At 36.0% G+C, this 18,118-nt stretch overlaps 6 protein-coding genes across 6 annotated transcripts; 3 read left to right on the top strand and 3 right to left on the bottom strand.

Annotated features, from left to right (window-relative positions):
- The first annotated feature begins 320 nt into the window (after positions 1-320).
- On the top strand, positions 321-1,396 carry LOC120266563 (2S albumin-like). Its single transcript, XM_039274205.1, has one exon. It carries the CDS (start codon positions 782-784, stop codon positions 1,241-1,243), a length of 462 nt encoding a protein of 153 aa, XP_039130139.1. The 5' UTR covers positions 321-781; the 3' UTR covers positions 1,244-1,396.
- Positions 1,397-1,401: 5 nt separating this feature from the next.
- On the bottom strand, positions 1,402-1,827 carry LOC120266804 (protein LTO1 homolog). The gene has a single exon (XM_039274463.1). It carries the CDS (start codon positions 1,825-1,827, stop codon positions 1,402-1,404), a length of 426 nt encoding a protein of 141 aa, XP_039130397.1.
- A 1,609-nt stretch (positions 1,828-3,436) lies between these two features.
- On the bottom strand, positions 3,437-4,843 carry LOC120266562 (probable tRNA-splicing endonuclease subunit Sen2). Its single transcript, XM_039274204.1, has 2 exons — positions 4,753-4,843; positions 3,437-4,354 (listed from the first exon to the last, which is right to left on the bottom strand). Exon 2 carries the CDS (start codon positions 4,346-4,348, stop codon positions 3,590-3,592), a length of 759 nt encoding a protein of 252 aa, XP_039130138.1. The 5' UTR covers positions 4,349-4,354; positions 4,753-4,843; the 3' UTR covers positions 3,437-3,589.
- A 1,502-nt stretch (positions 4,844-6,345) lies between these two features.
- On the top strand, positions 6,346-7,864 carry LOC120266561 (probable xyloglucan endotransglucosylase/hydrolase protein 8). Its single transcript, XM_039274203.1, has 4 exons — positions 6,346-6,726; positions 6,836-6,936; positions 7,036-7,238; positions 7,322-7,864. Exons 1-4 carry the CDS (start codon positions 6,552-6,554, stop codon positions 7,722-7,724), a joined length of 882 nt encoding a protein of 293 aa, XP_039130137.1. The 5' UTR covers positions 6,346-6,551; the 3' UTR covers positions 7,725-7,864.
- A 117-nt stretch (positions 7,865-7,981) lies between these two features.
- LOC120266565 (protein translation factor SUI1 homolog 1-like) lies at positions 7,982-9,846 on the bottom strand. Its single transcript, XM_039274206.1, has 5 exons — positions 9,745-9,846; positions 8,802-8,912; positions 8,506-8,712; positions 8,356-8,409; positions 7,982-8,262 (listed from the first exon to the last, which is right to left on the bottom strand). Exons 2-4 carry the CDS (start codon positions 8,836-8,838, stop codon positions 8,390-8,392), a joined length of 264 nt encoding a protein of 87 aa, XP_039130140.1. The 5' UTR covers positions 8,839-8,912; positions 9,745-9,846; the 3' UTR covers positions 7,982-8,262; positions 8,356-8,389.
- A 1,474-nt stretch (positions 9,847-11,320) lies between these two features.
- On the top strand, positions 11,321-13,369 carry LOC120266420 (polyubiquitin 4). The gene is made up of 2 exons (XM_039274044.1): positions 11,321-11,396; positions 12,095-13,369. Exon 2 carries the CDS (start codon positions 12,095-12,097, stop codon positions 13,238-13,240), a length of 1,146 nt encoding a protein of 381 aa, XP_039129978.1. The 5' UTR covers positions 11,321-11,396; the 3' UTR covers positions 13,241-13,369.
- The last annotated feature ends 4,749 nt before the right edge of the window (positions 13,370-18,118 follow it).

The following is an 18,118-nucleotide window of genomic DNA, read 5'->3' as shown; positions in this document are numbered from 1 at the left end:
CTTAAAATCTATGACGTTTTTATTAATATAGAAGATGCTTTTATATTTTATATAATGATATGCATTTAATGAAAATGCACAGTCCTATATCAATTCCAGAGAATGTTTGTTGGGCCAGACGCTATAACTATTCTATATAGCTAGTGTTTGTTGGGCTAGATGGGCCTCCATTCACCTCTATTTCAGTCATCTCAATCAATCTCCATGATCCATACTGATTAGTATTAATTAATATTTATATATTTTTATTTAAAATGCCAATTAATATATATATATATATATTAGTTTTAAAATATTTCCACTTTTTTCTCTTCGTCAAAACAACACAATTATAATTTTTTATTGTATACCAACCTTGATCAATTGAATGAAGAACTACCATTTACAAGCGACCCAAGGATAATAGTTCTCAAGAGGAGGGTCAGACGGGTGACCTGTAAAAACTTCAATTAATTATATATCTTTTGGCTCTATTTGGGCCATGCTTATCCAATATGTTTTACTTTTTTTTTGGGGCAGATGAAGTGTTCATCCAGAGTTGCATGCAGCCTCCGGTGCCTACAGCTGTAGCTGTACAGAGAGAAGAACAAAGAGGTGCCACACAAGCAGCCCTGCATGCGCTCCATTTGCTTACAAACCAGCAAGAACGCATGCACAGGTGCTACGTGTCCATCCTAGTCTCCTCGCCATTCACGGCACTCACCTCACCTATAAATACCACCACCTTCTTCACCCATCCAACCCAACCTCTATCCACTTTCACTACTTGTTTCTGCAAGCCATGGCCAAACTCATGATCCTCATAGCATTGCTCATCCTGGCGGCCTCCATAGCGGAAGCGTCCATCTACAGGACGACCACAGTGACCACCTACGAGACAATGGACGAGAATGACAACCAAATGCCACGTAAGTGCCGGCAGGAGATGATGCAGACCAGGATGGACTCATGCCGAGAATTCATGAGGTCAGGCCGGACGGCAATGCTGAGAACCATCCTCCAAGAAGACGAGGAACAAGAAGATCAACAGCCACCTCAGGAATGCTGCAGTAACCTCAGCAACGTCAGCCGTGAATGCCGCTGCCCTATACTACAAAAGATGATGCAGGACATGCAGCAGAGCCGCCCCGGCGAGCAGGGACAACAGCAGCAGAAGATGGTCTCCCGCGCCGAGCGCCTCCCTGAGATGTGCGGCCTTCGTCCCCAGCGCTGCCACATCCGCCCGCAGCCATCTTTCTTCTGAGATGATGAACTTAAAACCCAGCTTGTTAGTAACAATCTAAATAATCATAAAGACTAGAACGCACATTATCGTGTGTGTACTCTGGTTTCTCTCATGAATATAATGAAATAAAAAGCTGGTTCTATTATATATAATAAAATATATTTGTAGTTGTCAAACTATATGGTTTCAAGATCTTGATGGGATGATTTTGGATGGCCTTCATATGTTAATGTTGATGAGAGTCCCAGGTTGGCAGAGATGATTCTGAACTTTAGCCTGATGGCTTCCATCATGTCTTGGAGTTGCTCATTTTCTGGGTCCAGAAGTGGGTAGTTTGTTACCAAGTCTTGAAGTTGTTCTATTCTCTTTTGAACTCGAGATGAGAATGTGTTGGGGTCGAGTTTGATTGCAGAGGTCCAGATATCAAGACAACCTTGATAGAAACCAATCTCTTCACCAACTTGGAATCCATGTTTCAAGCCTACATCTTTTCCTTCATCTTTACCACTGAGCATTCCATCGTTGAACCCATCATTGTAGCCTTCTTGATATTGGCTTTCATTCAGGAGAACTGAAGATTCAAGAAAGTCTTTGGATTCCATTTCTCTTCTCTGAAAATAGAAGAAGGAAATGGTTATTTGCACACAATAGAATAATAAACTTTCTTAATTAGATAAAAATTTTTTTACTTTTTTGGAAAATAGGTGGATGTACAATAGAATAAAGCTTTTATGCAATGTTATCTATGAATCATGGTAAAAATAAAGTTAGCAAGGGAACCTCATAGGTATATAATACCATTACAAAGTTGCTGAATAATGTTTGGAAGGTGAAGGTGAAAAAAACAAAGCAATACACTTCTTTTAGACATTTCATCAAACAGATGCAATACAAAATTTAAAACTTCATGTTTGGATACAAATCTTGTTTGGGGAATTTCATCAAACAATTACAAGTCAATGATGATGAGGAACTTGAAGGTTTTTACAGTGCCTCAGTGACAAATGCTCTGTACAAAGACTCATCAGGCTACTATGACAACTTCTTCTACACATTATTTGATCTAATTTATTTTAAAACTATCTCCAAATTACAAAGATATAAAGATAAAAGAAATGCGCATCTTAACTAAGGCTTTTCATCGAACAGGTAGAATGCAAAAGATGAAGTGAAAATTTTCATCACAATTCTCACAACCTCCGCAAAAAAATAAATATAAACGTATCCAAAAAGGACAAAAGAACAGTATGATAATACAATCCTTAGTTTCTAAAATCACCCAGAAAATTCGAAGAGCGGAAAAGCAATCCATCAAACCAGATAAACAATCCAGAGAGAAATCAGAATAACATTGATCAAAGGTGGATGAGACGTAATTTCTAACCTGATTCCTTGCAAATTGTTCCTCAAAATCAGAACAGCGAGCGAAACCCTAAATAGTATATAGATTGCCCTAATGCTCAGATTGAAGTTCCACCATGGCGTGCGTAATAGTCTAATACTAATAGGCCCTTCTAATTGGGCCGACCCTCTTAAGACTCATAAAATAATAATAATTTAATTTTAAAATTTTTTAAAACTATTTATTTATTTATTTATTATAACAATATTAATCCCAGATTTATTAAAAAATAAAAAACAGTTATAAATTACATAAAATTTTTTTAAAAAGAAAAGAAAAAGACCAACATAAAATATTAATAAAATATCTCTAATACATTAATCGTAGTATAGTAAAGCCAAATAGAAGAAAAGTATCAATCGTAAAAGGGTAATAACAACATTTAGAAAACGATTGCCATGATTATATGATTTGTTCTAAATAGTGTTGAATTGATTGACGGATTAATCACCTTGCTTGGGTATAACATCAGGGGTAAGTTCATTAGGAGATAGTGGCCACAGAGAGAGAGAGGAAAAAAAATAAAAATTTCATTTGATATTTAGCACTTAACTTAGTATTAAATCCTTGGCTTGAGTTTTTTTTTTTAAAAAAAATAATTAAATAAATCACATTCATTAAAAGTAAAAAACACCCAGAAGAACCGTGGCTCTAATAAAATAAACCACCAGAAGTGGTTGAAAGTACAACGGACAACTTCAGCTTGAGTTTTATTTTAATCTTTTTTAAAAACAAAAATTTTGTTGTAATAAAATTTTTCAACATTACAATAATATTCTAAAATAAAAAATGCTATAATCTTGGAAGGATGGAGAAATAAAAAAATTTATCTTAAAAATCTTCATGAGTTTTAAATCCAAATGGTATGGCCCTTGCTAACATAGTCTGAAAACATAATTAGCACTGCAAAGAAGGCAAAGAAGGCTTCCAACAATGTTTGATATTCAAGCACAGCATGAAGCTCACTGTGTAGCACCACCATCCGATGCATGGGCTTCGCGGCAATGCTCCGGCACCCATCGAGTAATTGTCCGTTCTTCAATGACTGTGTATTCATCCCAACCATAAAGAAGACGTGAATCAAGCTCGTTCTTTGTTGAGCACTTGATGACATGAAGAACTAGCAATGTCTTTGCAACACCACCACAAACACGCAGGCTGCATTGCAAGTCAGACCAAACTCGCAGACGAGACTCACCGTCGTCATCGTCCGAGAGCACAAGCACTGCAAATTCCGAGTGAACAAGCGCCGGGTGATGCCGATACGCCACGAAATCAACACCATACTGAAGACCTGAACGCACTACCCAATTCTTTCTTCGAAGATGAGCATAAGCAGTGTAAAGCCAAGGGAATGCCTTGTTCCTAGAGACCATGCATTCCCAGACCTCCACTGCATTCATGGCATTCCCGGTCTCTCCATTGATTGTTGAGCAATGCAGAGCATGATGCAAATAGAAGGCTTCTTCAGGACCCAACTGGAACCACTGCTTACCACTGTCGTATGTATTGATTTGCTTGCCAAAGCAGGCGCGGTTCAGTAAGTCTGATAGCTCTGGCGTGGCTTCAAGCAGCGCGTCACTGCAATCCAACAGCATGGCTTGCGCTTGAGACTCGGATAGAGAGGCCTGGAGCTTGATGATGATTCCGGACATGGGGTTGGCTTCAGCTATCTCTGCGAAGCTTTTTGCTTTCCATCTTGACCTCGTCGTTGATTCCATTCCTCACTGCAAAAGAGAGTGAGCCAATTGATTACACAAAGCTTCTCTTCGACATTTCATCAAACATTTGACGTGCATATAGGTATATCTCAAAATTGCAATTTTTGACAACTGATTTCCAGTGTTGCGTAGTTTGATGCTAGTATCTTAGATTAAGATGGGCGTACTTCAATCATCCTCAATTACAAAGTATCCCATGTGTATTAAGTTGTGAGGAATAATAAAGAACAAAGTAATTTGGATACGAAACTTGGTTTAGGCATTTCATCAAACAGGTAGAATGCAAAACATAGAGCTTCAAGTTTGGATGCTAATCATGTAATCAGGCTAAAAAAAACACAACGAAATAAGGAGTGAAATCAGAAGAACATTGAATGAAAAGAACACGAGAACTGATTTCTAACCTGATTCCTCTCCAATTGATCCTCAATATCAGAACAAGGGAACAAAACCCTATTAAGATATAGATAGTTTAATTCTCCTCAAAGACCCAGTTAGTAAAACAAAAATAAATAAATAAATAAATAAATAAATATACATATAAATAAATCAAAGTGAAAATTTTCATATTACAATAATTTTAAGTTTTTAACCATTAAAATCTTTTCACCAAAAATTTGATAGTAATTATAATTTAAATATATTAACAATTAACTTTATACATGTTATTATAAATAACAATACATGTTTGATTTGAGGATATTTTTATTATTCAGATTTGAAAAACACCAAATAGTTGTACCAAAGATCCTAAAGTCGTGAAGCGAGCTTTGGGCGTTTGGATCCTGGATTGGATCTTTGGGAGTGGGAATCACAAGCACTCATGCATCCCACTCCCATATTTGGGTTGAGATAATGGGAGTCCCATTGCTCTGATGGGATGATTTCCCATCAGTGGGATTCCCATTATCCCCCAAAATGGGACTCATGAGAGGGGCAATGGGGTGTAATACTCACATTACCCCCTCTTTACATTTAATTAATATTTAAAATTAATATAATTAATTAATAAATTTAATTATAGTAATTTCAAATAAATAATAATTAAAAATAATGATATTTAAATTATTTTATAAATAATGTTTTTTTTATTTTTGTTAATTAATTATATGTTAAAAAATTATTACTTTAAATAATTAATTATAATAACATATTTACATATTAATTAACATAATAAAATAATTTAAACATCATTATTTTTTAACTATTATTATAATTAAAATAATTAATTAATGGGGTGTAATACCCCTATTATTATTATTTTAATTATTATAATTAAAATAATTAATTAAATATGTAAATTAATTATATTAAGTTTAAATATTTAATTATAATAAATTCTAAATATTTAATAATAATAATAATAAATATTTATTATTTAATAAATTCATTATTTTATACAAATGATTTATTTACAAAAAAGGGTATTATCGTAATTTCATCATCATCTCTCTTACTTTTTTTATTTCCTAACTCTTATTTTTCTCCATCTAAACACATTCTTGATTATCCTCATCTTTCCTCTATTTTTATTCTCATTCCTCCTTTCTTTTCATTTCTTCTTTTTCATTTCTATTCCGTAATCCAAACAGCCCATTAATCTAATCTCTTTATCGGACTATGATTGTCCTTGTGAGCACATGTAAATGTATATGGCATTTGTTAAAAAAATTAATAAAAGGTTATTATGAATAAAACTTAAACCAAAATAGTGAAAACTGAAAAGGCAGTGTCGGCGAAGGACGAATATGGAATCTTACTTTAATGGTGGACCCTAAACACAAGGAACATCATAACAATGAGAAAAAAAAAAATAGATTTTTCAGAGCTCAACATTAGACAATTGTACATTTGAAACTCAAAACACATACCTTTTTAACACAAAGCCAATAACACTATATGTTAATCACTTCAAAGCTTACTTTCAGAGTTCCCAATTACTGTTGAGAAAACCAATGTACAACTTTGCATTATTTTAACACCCAATCATTCACACAGTTCTCTTTCACAAAGACACAAACTGGTGTAGTCCCCACTTGCATGTTCAATCTTGTGAGAGGCCAGCCAATGGCAGCCTGGATTTTCCCACATATAACATGACTATGGATCTCTAACTACATTCAGATCTAAGAACATGCATTTATTTATCTAGACCTCCTCTTCTTCTTCTTCTCATTCCTGTCCATCTTCATTCTGCCAAACAATGGCACACTGGTTGTCTTCTTCATTGGTTCTACTTCTCTGTTTTGCCATATCCACCATTGCAAAGCCAAGCTCTTTCTCTTTCAAGGATAACTTTGATGTCATGTTTGCTGATGACCATTTCAAAACCTCATCAGATGGACAAGTTTGGTCCCTTTATCTTGACAAAGAAACAGGTATACATATACATACATATATATATATATATATATATATAGAAATGTTTTTGAGTATAAAATTCACTATATTTTCACTCTGCTGAATTTATGAATGAATCTCTACCAGGATGTGGGTTCCAGACAAAGCAGAGATACAGGTTTGGGTGGTTCAGCATGAAGCTGAAACTTGTTGGTGGAGACTCTGCAGGAGTTGTCACTGCTTTCTATGTGAGTGATCAAATCATTTAGATTAAAACATGGAAAACACAAACTAATAAATCTTCTGCAATATGTATGTATATAATATATATATATATATATATACAGATGTGTTCTGACTTGGGTGCAGGACCAGAGAGAGATGAGCTTGACTTTGAGTTCTTAGGGAACAGAACAGGGCAGCCATACACCATACAAACAAATGTCTACAAGGGAGGAGTTGGAGGGAGAGAGATGAGACACATGCTCTGGTTTGATCCTACTGAGGACTTCCACACTTACTCATTGCTCTGGAACAATCACACCATAGTGTAAGAGTATAGAATAATGCAAAGGAGATTGAATTTAGATTATACTAAACAAAATGATCATCATGAATGTGATTGCATTGCAGGTTCTTTGTGGATAGAGTTGCAATAAGAGAGTATAAGAACAATGTGGCTGAGTCTAATGACTTCTTTCCGAATGAAAAACCAATGTATATGTTTTCAAGCATATGGAATGCCGATGATTGGGCGACGAGGGGAGGGTTGGAGAAGACAGACTGGAAGAAGGCGCCGTTTGTGAGCTCATACAAGGACTTCAACGTCGATGGGTGCCAGTGGGAGGACCCGTACCCAGCTTGCGTCTCGACCACGGCCGAGCACTGGTGGGATCAGTATCAAGCCTGGACTCTGACCGACAGCCAGCAGCAGGACTTCAGTTGGGTTGGGAGAAACCTTGTCATCTATGATTACTGTAATGACTACGAGAGGTACCCCAAGTTGCCTCCAGAGTGTGCTCTTCATTCAGATTAGAAGAACGGCCCATGCAATTGCTTGTTTCATACATACATAGCATATATATACATGAGATATTTCTCCTCCTTTTTCTGCTTATGATTATTATTTATATTCAAATTTTGTTGTTCAATTGCAATAAACAACAGCTTTTGAGATATGATTTGCGTACTTGCTTCAAATCTTTAGAAACAGAGACTATCAGCAAACCAATCTCAAACAGAACAAATTAAAGGAAATGGGTAAGAAAACCATGAGACTATTTGGCACCATTGTAAAAAACCATGCTTTAGATTAGCAAACATAATTGAGACATAATCAGCAGTCAAAGTGACCATACAGCAAATGTTTTCCATAGTAATAATAAGATCATACAAATAATAAGCCATGAGAATATCTGGGACCTTGGGCTATGCAGCATAACCCTTCACAGTTTCAGTACAAACCAAACAGAATAAGCTTTTCTAATGCAGTAGCACAAGCACTTGGCTTTCCTGGCAGACACAGGAGCTCAGAAGCCGTGAATTTTAATGGATTCCTTCTTCACAATCCCTGCCTGCACAGCAAGGAAAAAAGGGTTTTCCAGTTATGAATGTTAATAAGTAGTAACAACTGTTCATCAGTTACAGATGGGTAGTGAGTGTGATACCTGGATAAGGAAGTTTGAGACATTCTTCCGCTGATCACCTTGAAGTTGGATGACCTACAAAAATATGTTTTTGCATCAGAATCTGGAACATTAACATGTATGAACACAGATAATAATAATAATTCTCAAGAGCATGTAAAAAAAGAATACCTGACCCAAGCTCTGGATCCTGGACGACAGTACCATTGCAGCAAAACTCTCTCTTAAGATCTTTAAGAATCTTGCTGTAGCTAAACTCTTTCTTCAATCCTTGGACAGTAGTCAGACTCTTCCTGCCGTTGCGCTGTTGTATGCGCACATGCACATACTCCTTTGAGCCAGCACCAGAGTCATCAGCATTTGCCTCTGCAAAAGGATCTGCAACCAAAGAGCAGCAGCAAGTTAATAACATCACATAGCAGCTGAATACAAGGGAATCCATACAAAGATTTTTTTCAGACACATACCAAAAGCAGATGGGATCTGGGCGTCTAGTTCAGACATGAACTTGAAAGTAAGGATTGAAAAAAAGCGTGGACGGACGGTGCTAGTTGATGCTTAGATGATTTGTCTCTGAACTGAAAACAATCATTTCATAAAGGTTAGAACTTTGATGAGATTTAATGATGACCAAAACCAACAATGGCAACAGAACAATTGAAAACGAAAAGAAATAATGGATTAACTACAGCTTGCTTGTTGATCTTAGTAACAAACCAAAGCTTTAAAAAGGGAAAATAAATTTACATAATAACTAAGTCAAATATCACAACATGTCCTCCAAGATCGCATTAGAAAATCAACATGCCCGCTAAGTTATTCATCAATTACTTCAATTTTCATAATTTAAAAAGAATAAGAAAAATCCCCAAAAGAACAACAATTCAATAAAAACCAAAACACCACCTCAAACAGGAATCCCATCATGATTCAAAACAAATCAAGTGTTTCTTCAGGTTCATTATTCCAGCAAATCAAAACAGTATTAAGGAATAAAATTCTAATATATTTAGGTAAAAGTTCCCAGCTTCTAAAGAAGCTTAAAGAATTCATTAGGAATCAAACAGAGACATCAAACCAACCAAAAGATTTGATTTTAACTTCAAAAACCAAAAGATAATTGGAAAGCAAAATCCACCAAAACACAACCCCACTCTTGATCGTGATGAATACCTCAAATCAAGAAAAACTCAAGAAAAGCAATCGAATTTCTAACTACAAACAACAATCTTCCATGAAAATCCATCAAATATCCACCCAAAGGATTTCTGAACAACAGATCCACAGCCTCAAAAACAAGAACATCATAAAAAGATCCACAAAACAAGCACATAAAAGCATTAAAAAAAACTAAAATAAAAACAAACAGGGAAAAATAAACGATTAAAAGAACAAAGATTCAAGCTTTACCTGAAAATCGAAGAGAAACGGGAGGAAAGTCGAGAAGAAAGCCGATAAGACTCAAAACTTCGTGATAAAAAAGGCGTTGGCCGAGGACCTCAATAAATAGAAAGGCGACCTTGACCACACGCCGCTAACCATGGTTCAAATCTAGGGTTAATATCATGGGTCAGAGAACCCATGTCGGTTAGTTTGACGGTAAGAGATGAGTAATCAACGGCTGATCTTTGTCAATCACATGCAGTTGGAATCACGATGCAAAAGAATGGTAGCCATTCATTGTTTTCCTAACGGCGTGAGGCCGGCCGAAACGCTGGGCCCCACGTCCGATGCTTTGCGTACGACCCACGCTGCACGTGCCGAGCACGTGCTACACCTGCACCGATAAAGTTGTTCCGAAAGTTCGGTTTCTAGATCCGGTGTACGGTCTCGAACAGGTACCACGGTTAGATTGAATTATGAAATCGAGAAAGTAAATAAATAAATTCAAATTTATTATAGTAGTAGAGTATATTTTACTGATTATTTTATCTTCTGGTTGTTTTTTTACTGTTTCACTGACAAAGATCTCAAAAACAAAATTTGCTGTTTTTTCTTAATAGTTAGCATCACATGTATAAACAATAAACTCAGTTAATCAAGCATCATATTAATATTAACTCCATCAAATAAAATAAGTGACAAAACTTAAACAACTCAAATATCTTTTATAAAATAAGAATCCAGCAAGAACAACATACATTAGTATTATTCCATATAATAATTTCTAAAGGAGTGAATGGATGATAAATTCAAAGATTTGATCTTGTGAACTACTGAAATTCAGAACATCAGAAAAAGATTATTAAAATGATGCTGATGTTATCATCCAATTGATATTCTCATCCATTTAAATACATTTCTCCTCAGCATTGAATACATCACAAACTAAGCAGGGACCACTAATGATATTTCTAAGAGCCTTCACAAACTAAGCTAGGACCACTAATGATATTTCTAGGAACTTTCATCTTCAACAGACAAAAATGATAAAACTATGAACTAAACCAATAATCACTTGACACACTATAATTCATAACCAGAGAGTAGAAAGTAGGATTCCACATGAAGGCTCATCAACTCATTATTTCATCCTTTAGCACGGGCAATAGAATAGTTATAGAATGCAAAATCATTAAAAGAAACAATAATTAAAAAAAAGGATAGAAAACTTGTGTGATTTTTTCTTAACTTCAGGTTCACCTAGTAAATAAATCAAACGATTCACGGCAAAGGAAAAGAACAAGTAAACAGCACTCGATTTAATATAACGCGGGAAGGGAACAAACCACCAGGATTGGCTCCATCACGTGACAAACACGTGAGGTTTGCAACAAAATATCTATTTCACCAGACTGACAGCGAGTACATTATATGAAGGATCATAAGTGGGTCCCATCCTTATACCGAATAGTACTAGTCCACGTGTATGGGTACGAGTTTTGGTGGGATTAGAAATAAGAAAGCGACGTGGACGATTATGAGCCGTGGAAATTTCGTGGTTGTAATGGATTAGGTTAACCAATCGCTGCTATAAAAGGAGACCTTTGTTAGGGTTAGAGGCCATCCCTATTCTTTTCCTCTCACTTGAAGAAACTAGAAGCAGCGGCGATCGTTCCAAGGTATGTGTTCCTATGCGTGGATCTAGTTTTTCTTTTTTCGTTTATGTAGATCGTTTGATTTCTCTATTTTGATGGTGTTTATATGATAGATCGGATGCTTGTGCTTCTAGATCTGTTTGTTTTCTCTGTTTTTATGTTGATTATATGAGAGATCGGGGGTTTTCTGCATTAGATTTGTTTGATTTCTTTGATTTGGTGTTGTTTATGTGATAGATTGTTCGCTTGTCTCTATCGATTGATTGATTGATTTCTCTGTTCTGATATTTTCTATAATCGATTGGGGTTTCAGATCAGTAGATTTGATTTCTCTTTGTTTAAGTTTAGAATATGATAGATCGATGTTATTTTTATGGATGTATTTGGTTTTTGATCGTTTGATTTCTCTTTTCGCTGTTTTGATATTTTCTATTATCGATCCAGGCTGTAGATCTCTCTTTTTTGCTGTAGTTTAGATTATGATAGATCGATGTTATCTTTATGGACATATTTTGTTTGTTTGATTTCGATTTCGTTTATTTGGATTTATTTATTTATTTGGAGCATATTCTTGAACCTGGAAATTTTTTTTTTTTTGGTTTAATAGATCTCTTTTTACGATTTGTGAATTCAACCGTGTTATTCTTCTTCACTTGTATTCCTGAATCCAGTTCTTTTTTCCTGCGCTGTTATTGATCTTGAGTTTATTATTCGGTTCGCAGATGCAGATCTTCGTCAAGACTCTCACCGGAAAGACCATCACCCTCGAGGTCGAGTCCTCGGACACCATCGATAACGTTAAGGCCAAGATCCAGGACAAGGAGGGCATTCCTCCGGACCAGCAGCGTCTCATCTTCGCTGGCAAGCAACTCGAGGATGGCCGCACCCTGGCTGATTACAACATCCAGAAGGAGTCCACCCTCCACCTCGTCCTTCGTCTCCGCGGTGGCATGCAGATCTTCGTCAAGACTCTCACCGGAAAGACTATCACACTTGAGGTTGAGTCCTCAGATACCATCGACAACGTGAAAGCCAAGATCCAGGACAAGGAAGGCATCCCACCAGACCAACAGCGTCTTATCTTCGCTGGAAAGCAGCTCGAGGATGGCCGTACCCTTGCAGATTACAACATCCAGAAGGAGTCCACCCTCCACCTCGTCCTCCGTCTCCGCGGTGGCATGCAGATCTTCGTCAAGACTCTCACCGGAAAGACTATCACTCTTGAGGTTGAGTCCTCAGACACCATCGACAATGTGAAGGCCAAGATCCAGGACAAGGAAGGCATCCCACCAGACCAACAGCGTCTCATCTTTGCCGGCAAGCAGCTCGAGGATGGCCGCACCCTTGCGGACTATAACATTCAAAAGGAATCCACCCTCCATCTTGTCCTGAGGCTCAGGGGAGGAATGCAGATCTTCGTCAAGACCCTCACTGGCAAGACGATCACTCTCGAGGTTGAGTCTTCAGACACCATTGACAACGTGAAAGCAAAGATCCAGGACAAGGAAGGCATCCCTCCGGACCAGCAGCGTCTCATCTTTGCCGGCAAGCAACTCGAGGACGGCCGCACTCTCGCGGACTATAACATCCAGAAGGAATCAACCCTCCACCTCGTCCTCCGTCTCCGCGGTGGAATGCAAATATTCGTGAAAACCCTGACTGGAAAGACGATCACTTTGGAGGTGGAGTCGTCTGACACGATAGACAATGTGAAGGCGAAGATACAGGATAAGGAAGGGATTCCGCCGGACCAGCAGAGGCTTATATTTGCCGGGAAGCAACTGGAGGATGGGAGAACCCTTGCGGATTATAATATCCAGAAAGAGTCCACCCTTCACCTCGTTCTCCGCCTTCGCGGTGGTAACTGAGAATATTATGTTTCACCCTTCGTTTATGCTCTCTGAATTATTAAGTTTTTATTATTAAGTTATTATTATGCGTCTGTTATTATCTACTATTGCTAAGACTCTGTTACTGTTTTATGTCGTTGTTTTTTTCACTTTTGTGTTTGAACTTTTATATGAATCTATCTGCTTAAATAATAAATATTTATGTTATAAAATAATTTCCCTGGCTTTTACTTTATTGTGTTTATTTTTCTGAAGGAGATGAGCTAACTCTGGCAAGGCTTGTGTGGTTGAGTTGGACGGTTGTTTCATGTTCCTCTTATTGTTGATTAAAATAAACTTTATAGCATAATTGATTTATTCCCTCTCAAAACTCTTAATGAATTATATCAATACACTTAGAGTTATCTGAATATTAACGAATTAATATTAAACGATTTGTTTGATATAAATTGTTGATTTATATTTTTGTTTTTTTTAAAGAAAAAAATCTCACTTGTTAGAGATTATGGATGGCGAACAACAAATTCTTTGTATATGTGGTGAAAACATATTCAGCTGAGTACCTGGTATCTTATGTGGTTGTTTATCATATTACCATACAGATTTTTTTTTTTTTATTTTTTGTGCTGAGGTGGGGTTTGAATTAACTAAATAATCAAGAGCATGTTTTGAATCTTCACACCACATTAAAATTGGCTTCTGCTTCTGCTTCTGCTTCCAAGTAGAAGGATAATAACTCTTAACAAGAAATCAACCCCTCTCATAATATAGGTTCAAGTCATGTGTGCCATCCACTTTATTAAAAAATATAATATATATATATATTAAAAAAATAAAAAAAGGAAAAGTAAGAAAAGAATGACAATCTATTGCCCCATGTTGGGAAGTTGCCTTGGTTGTCAGCATCTGTAAGGCTTTAGATCGTCAAATTAAAACGCGTCTTCTAGATTTTAAATTATTTTTCATTTGTAATTATTTTAGATTTTGAATTATTTTTTTCAATTTTCCCTTATTTTTTTTTAATAATATTGTCGTCGAGTTATTTTATTAAAATATAAAGTAATCATGACTTGAGTTTAGAGCCACTGTCATATTTTTGGTCACACTAGCTATTCAACTCTATAATAAAAGTTCAACTTGGGATCCCAAAGTCAGGCCACAGAAACTCCTAGTTATGGCTGTTTTTTAACATCTAGACGGGAAGGAAATAACTGTATATTTAATCAGTCTGTTATCAATTTCCATTCAGATTAAAATTGCTCATATATTTTTTCTTATAGTGATTTAAGAAAGCATGACTAGGATAACATAAACCGTGAAGTTTTATTATAACTATCAAATACAATATTAACTTTTTTTGTGCACCTCTTCCAGTATCATTGGAAACTCTCCCTCAATCAATGACTAGATCAAAGATCCCTAACATTCTAAATTAATAAAGTGGTTATGAAGGGAGGATCCTCTTAAATGGTTGTGTTATGGAAGCCCTATTTTGTTTATCCACCTACTTTCCTATTATCGTTGGTTCACCAAACCATATGTATCTCATGGTTTTACATCACTCTTAATCTTTTATATAGTATTGTATATTTATCCATGTATTCCAATGGTTTATATATCTGATTTGCATATTTTTTTTGTTCATGTATGAAATTATTTTCACTATAACATATTTTGGGTGATTCATCTATTTTCTTCTTCATACACGCACACACACAGCACACACACACATATATATATATATATATATATGTATTAATAAATGACACCATATGCATAGATAACTATTGAAGAATTTTTTTATATAACTTATTTTATTAATGAAAAAAACACCATAATTCATTGTATATATATTTTGCTGAAAAACCATCCGTTTAAAACCCTAATCCCATTGTTTTAACTTATAGTAATAAATTAAAATATTGTGAAATATAGAATCAAATATAGCAGTACCGCAACAAAATAAATAAAAATAATGTTTAAAAATAAAAGACACAAAGATATTACGTAGAAAACCCTCTAAATAATTAGGGTAAAAACTACATGCAAGGATAGAAGAAATTTTCTAAATGAAAAAATTTCAGAAGTTATAAACTCTTTCTAATAATAAGGAGAAAACCAGTATCCTCCCTTATACTAGGAGAATAGACTAACTCTGAAAATATTTTCTCACACTTCTCACCCTTCTTCTTTCTCTCTAATTTCCTCAATGTCACTTGTGTGTCTTTACAAATGTCATGAGGGGTTTATATAGCCCTTTACCTAACAAACCAAGGGCTAGGATCCTCTCTTTCTAATAACAAGGAGAAAACCATGTATCCTCTCTTATACTAGGAGAATATACTAACTCTGAAAATATTTTCTCACACTTCTCACCCTTCTTCTTTCTCTCTAATTTCCTCACTGTCACTTGTGTGTCTTTACAAATGTCATGAGGGGTTTATATAGCCCTTTACCTAACAAACCAAGGGCTAGGATCATTTTGATCCAAGAGCTCACAATGATGGGGTAGGTGACACCTACCCCCAAATAATATAAAATATTCCTCCACTAACTCTCTCCGCCTACCACCAAGTCATGACATATATGAAGAAATGTCATCATTGCCCTTTCATGTTGGTGGAGAAATTTGAGAGTGTGTTTGGGCCAACAAATGGTTTGGGCCAATAATTCTCCCACTTGAAGATTTGATTGAAACGCAATCAGATCTTCACACCATTCTTTCTACCTTGCCATTCGATGTTCTTTACGTCTCTTTCATACCACAAGAGGATCGACTCCATATGAATCTGTCAGCGCTGATTGCTTTTGTCATAAAATCTGCTAGATTATCCTTAGTATGAATCTTTTGCATGTCCATTGTACCTTCTTCTACTTTCTCACGAACGAAGTGGTACTGAACTCTGATATGTTTTGTTTTTTAATAAAATGCTGGATTTCTCGCAAGATGCAATGCACTCTGGTTGTCACAATATAGATTGATGTTCTCTTGTTTGTACCCGAGTTCTTCTAACACCATCTTCAACCACACTGCTTCTTTGTCGGCTTGTGTAGCTGCCAAATACTCTGCTTCTGTCGTTGATGTAGCCACGACTATTTGCATTTTGAAACCCAGCTCACAACTCCTTCTGCTAGTGTGAACATATATCTAGTAGTGGATTTGATTTTATTAAAATCACCTGCATAATCAGCATCAACATATCTACTGACAGTAAAGTCTGATCCCCCATAACATAATGCAACATCTGAGGTTCCATTTACATAACTGAGAATCCTCTTAACAACATTCCAATGCTCTCGAGTAGGATTCGCCATGTACAGACTTACCACTCCCACTGCATCTGCAATGTCTGTTCTTGTAAATATCATGGTGAACATTAGACTTCCCATCGCTAATGCATACGGTATGCGAGACATCTCCATCATCTCTTCTTCGCTGCTAGGACACATACTTGAGTATAACTTGAAATTAATATGAAAATGGGGTAGAAATTGGCTTACAGTCTTGCACGTCCAAGCGTAACAAGATCTTCTTGAGAAAGCCAAATCTTCCTATTATTTTCGTTCTCGGTGAATTTGCATCCCTACAATCTTGTTTGCCAGTCCTAAGTTCTTCATTTCAAACTCCCTAGCCAATTGTGCCTTCAACTCCTTGATACGATCTTTGTTGGGCATAAGGTTTTAATCAGCAGATATGTTATCTTCATAGAAGACAAAGAACAAGAGCAAGTAGATGGTAAAAGTATTTCAAAGGAAAGCGCAGAGACTACAATAATACAATAATATTTCAAAGGAAGCTGCACCAGAGCACGAAGTACAAGAACCAGCTGAATCTGAAGTCCCAGAAGTTCGACGGTCAACTAGTACAAGAAAGGCACCAAGTTGGCATTCTGACTATATTATGGAAGGGTAATATTACTTACTGTCTTCTAACTGAGGATGGAGAGGCATCAATTTTTCAAGAAGTACAGAAAAATTCAGATGCATCTCAGTGGATGACAGCAATGGAAGAAGAAATTGAAGCTATTCATAAAAATTAGACATGAGAATTAGTGTCACTGCCACAATGGCGAAAGCCCATTGGCAACAAATGGGTCTACAAGATCAAGCACAACAGTGATGATCAACTAGATTGTTATCGTGTTAGATTGGTGGTAAAAGGATATCCTCAGAAGGAAGGTATTGACTTCAACGAAATATTTTCACCTGTGGTTCGACTTACAACAGTCCGAGTAGTCCTGACGATGTGTGCTACATTCGACTTGTAGCTTGAGCAGTTAGATGTCAAAATTGCAATTTCTTCATCGAGATCTTGAAGAAAAAATTTACATGCTCCAATCAGAAGGATTTGAAAAAAAAGGTAAAGAGAACTTGGTTTGTAGGTTGAACAAATCTCTGTACGGTTTAAAGCATGCCCCAAGATGGTGATATAAGAGATTTGACTCTTTCGTCATGAGCCTTGGATACATCAGATTCAATACTAACCCTTGTGCGTACGTCAAGAGGTTTGAAGAAGAAGATTTCATCTTCTTGTTGCTGTATATTGACGACATAAAAAACATTTGCGAGGATACACTATTTGATAGAACGAACACATGTAATAAGAACAACCTGTAAATAATTATGAACAAATCTAAAAATTTAAAAAAATTAAAAAATAATTAAATTTGATATGAAGCATAAATATATATCGATATGTAATCCATAGTCTCCATCCTACTAAACAAATGATTTGAACACCAAAATCTCAATTCAACCTCACTATATCCCTCCCCCTTTTTTTTTCCTTCCAGAGAAATAGAAAAAATAAATAAACTAAAAATTCATTTGGACTAAAAAGAAAAGATCAAGATCGTTTTCAATCTTCCCCACAAAATATACAAATTCATAATCTTG

This window comes from Dioscorea cayenensis, chromosome 8 (assembly GCF_009730915.1).
Source record: "Dioscorea cayenensis subsp. rotundata cultivar TDr96_F1 chromosome 8, TDr96_F1_v2_PseudoChromosome.rev07_lg8_w22 25.fasta, whole genome shotgun sequence".
NCBI lineage: Eukaryota > Viridiplantae > Streptophyta > Magnoliopsida > Dioscoreales > Dioscoreaceae > Dioscorea > Dioscorea cayenensis.
Note: the sequence above shows the minus strand (reverse complement) of the source record. Positions and strands in the feature narration are given on the sequence as shown.

Coding starts and splice junctions, on each gene's coding strand:
- LOC120266563 (XM_039274205.1), top strand. CDS start 782: ATGGCCAAACTCATGATCCTCATAGCATTGCTCATCCTGGCGGCCTCC.
- LOC120266804 (XM_039274463.1), bottom strand. CDS start 1,827: ATGGAATCCAAAGACTTTCTTGAATCTTCAGTTCTCCTGAATGAAAGC.
- LOC120266562 (XM_039274204.1), bottom strand. CDS start 4,348: ATGGAATCAACGACGAGGTCAAGATGGAAAGCAAAAAGCTTCGCAGAG.
- LOC120266561 (XM_039274203.1), top strand. CDS start 6,552: ATGGCACACTGGTTGTCTTCTTCATTGGTTCTACTTCTCTGTTTTGCC. Junction 6,727..6,835: donor TTATCTTGACAAAGAAACAG/GTATACATATAC, acceptor AATCTCTACCAG/GATGTGGGTTCCAGACAAAG. Junction 6,937..7,035: donor GAGTTGTCACTGCTTTCTAT/GTGAGTGATCAA, acceptor ATATATATACAG/ATGTGTTCTGACTTGGGTGC.
- LOC120266565 (XM_039274206.1), bottom strand. CDS start 8,838: ATGTCTGAACTAGACGCCCAGATCCCATCTGCTTTTG. Junction 8,713..8,801: donor CCAGATCCCATCTGCTTTTG/GTATGTGTCTGA, acceptor CTTTGGTTGCAG/ATCCTTTTGCAGAGGCAAAT. Junction 8,410..8,505: donor GGATCCAGAGCTTGGGTCAG/GTATTCTTTTTT, acceptor ATATTTTTGTAG/GTCATCCAACTTCAAGGTGA.
- LOC120266420 (XM_039274044.1), top strand. CDS start 12,095: ATGCAGATCTTCGTCAAGACTCTCACCGGAAAGACCATCACCCTCGAG.